The 2,500-nt window shown below is 41.4% G+C and overlaps 1 protein-coding gene across 1 annotated transcript in view; it reads left to right on the plus strand.

Moving 5' to 3' along the window:
* stx1b (syntaxin 1B) overlaps positions 1-2,500 on the plus strand; it is a 32,265-nt gene that overhangs the window by 12,615 nt on the left and 17,150 nt on the right. The window contains exon 2 of the mRNA XM_060897468.1: positions 1,292-1,366. Coding sequence (XP_060753451.1) covers positions 1,292-1,366 — 75 coding nt within the window. The remainder of the gene's footprint in view (positions 1-1,291; positions 1,367-2,500) is intronic.

The following is a 2,500-nucleotide window of genomic DNA, read 5'->3' on the forward strand; positions in this document are numbered from 1 at the left end:
TGTGTGTGTGTGTGCGTGTGAGAGAGTACACTACACACCATATACACACCGTACTCCACTACAGACCACTATACACAACTGTTTATATGTGTGTTTTGGCATGTATGAGCCTGTGTGTGTATGTGTGTGTGTGTGTGTGTGTGTGTGTGAGAGACTGTGTGTATGTGTCACTACACACCATATACATACCATACACCACTACACACCACTATACACAACTGTGTGTATGTGCGTTTGAGCATATGTATGCGTCTGTGTCTGTGTGTGTATGTGTGTGTGTGTGTGTGTATGTGTGTGTGTCCAGACAGAGTGAGAGAGCTGTAAAGCTCATTAATTATTCACCAGCAGATAAACACAGATGCATGAGGAAGTGAAAGTGAGGATGATCAGTCATACAATACATCAGTGATATGACACAATACTGTAATAATGAACATCACAGTGTGTGTGTGTGTGTGTGTGTGTGTGTGTGTGTGTGTGTGAGAGAGATAAACATATAGAAATATAATGTTAAAATGGCTGTGTCTGTTTTTTATTGTTTCCAGTATGCTGTTCACTATAAAATTTTGTTTCATTCATTACACAATGTCATGTGACCGCTGGGATGATATCTGATTGGCTGAAGATTTAAACTGTTTATTTGTGTAACATAGAAAAGAAAGAATTATGTGCTTTTGGCTATTATAGACTAGCATCTCTTCTCTACCCACACAGCCATATGTGATAGCTCAAGCACACACACACACACACACACACACACACACACACACACACACACACACACACACAGTGAGGTTATTTATATCACACTCACGCAGTCGCTCTACATGGGATCTATGTATCAGTGGCCCATTTTTTCCGGTCAACATGTGAAGATCAGCAGTGTGTGATTTCATGTCCTTCATGCAGCTGTCATGTTGTAAACACCTTTCTCTGTTTACTGTAGTGTGTGTGTGTGTGTGTGTGTGTGTGTGTGTGTGTGTGTGTGTGTGTGTGTGTGTGTGTGTGTGTGCGTGTTCAAAACAATAACACAGCACTGATCATGTGTAAAATCTCTGTTTAATACAGTGTTACTATATAATGAGTGGTGTATATGTAAATGTGTTGTTTGGGACACGCCCACACAGTTTGGGACACGCCCACATGGTTTGGGACACGCCCACAGTGATAATGTTTAGATACTGTAACTAATTAATAGGCTTTATTTCTGCTGTAAGTGAGTTGTGTATGTGTGTGTGTGTGTGTGTGTGTATAGTTAAGTGTGTAACTGTTGATGTTTGTGTGTTTCCAGGCTAAGGACAGTGATGATGATGAGGAAGTCGTTCACATTGACCGAGGAAACTTTATGGATGAGTTCTTCGAGCAGGTGAATGATCAGTAATATTAAACCCATGCTGCTGCCTGCAGGGAACACACACAGTGTCCTACTTCTCTTCCCTACAGACACCACAGTGCATTGTGGGTATTATGTAGAAATCATTTGGACAGTGAGCCTGCCCCAGTGCATTGTGGGAATTTAACTATGAAAGTGTTTTGGAAATTTGGCATTGCAACTAGAACATACAAGACTGTACACTACACACACACACACACACACACACACACACACACCATACAACACTACACACCACTGTACACACACACACACAACACTACACACCACTGTACACACACACACACACCATACAACACTACACACACACACACACACACACACCATACAACACTACACACACACACACACACACACACACACACACACACACACACACACACACAATACAACACTACACACCACTGTACACACACACACACACACAACACTACACACCACTGTACACACACACACACACCATACAACACTACACACCACTGTACACACACACACACCATACAACACTACACACCACTGTGCACACATACACACACACCATACAACACTACACACCACTGTACACACACACACCATACAACACTACACACCGCTGTATACACACACACACACATACAACACTACACACCACTGTACACACACACACACACCATACAACACTACAAACCACTGTACACACACACACACAGACACACAACACTACACACCACTGTACACACACACACACACACCACTACACACAACTATACATACACTACACCACTACACACAATTATACACACCATACACCACTACACACAATTATACACACCATACATGTGTGTACATACTATGCACCACTATACACCATACACTACACACAACTATACACAGCTTTTCACACCATACACCACTACAGACAACTATACACACCATACACCACTAAACACATCTATGCACATCATACATGTGTACATACTATGTACACTACACACAATTATACTCACCATACACAACTACGCTCCACTGTACACAAATTGCACCACTACACACCACTATACACACCGTACACAAATACACATATGTATTTGAGATTAATTAAATAAAGTTTTAATAATAAGTTCATAG

The sequence above is a fragment of the Tachysurus vachellii genome, chromosome 21 (assembly GCF_030014155.1).
Source record: "Tachysurus vachellii isolate PV-2020 chromosome 21, HZAU_Pvac_v1, whole genome shotgun sequence".
Lineage (NCBI taxonomy): Eukaryota > Metazoa > Chordata > Actinopteri > Siluriformes > Bagridae > Tachysurus > Tachysurus vachellii.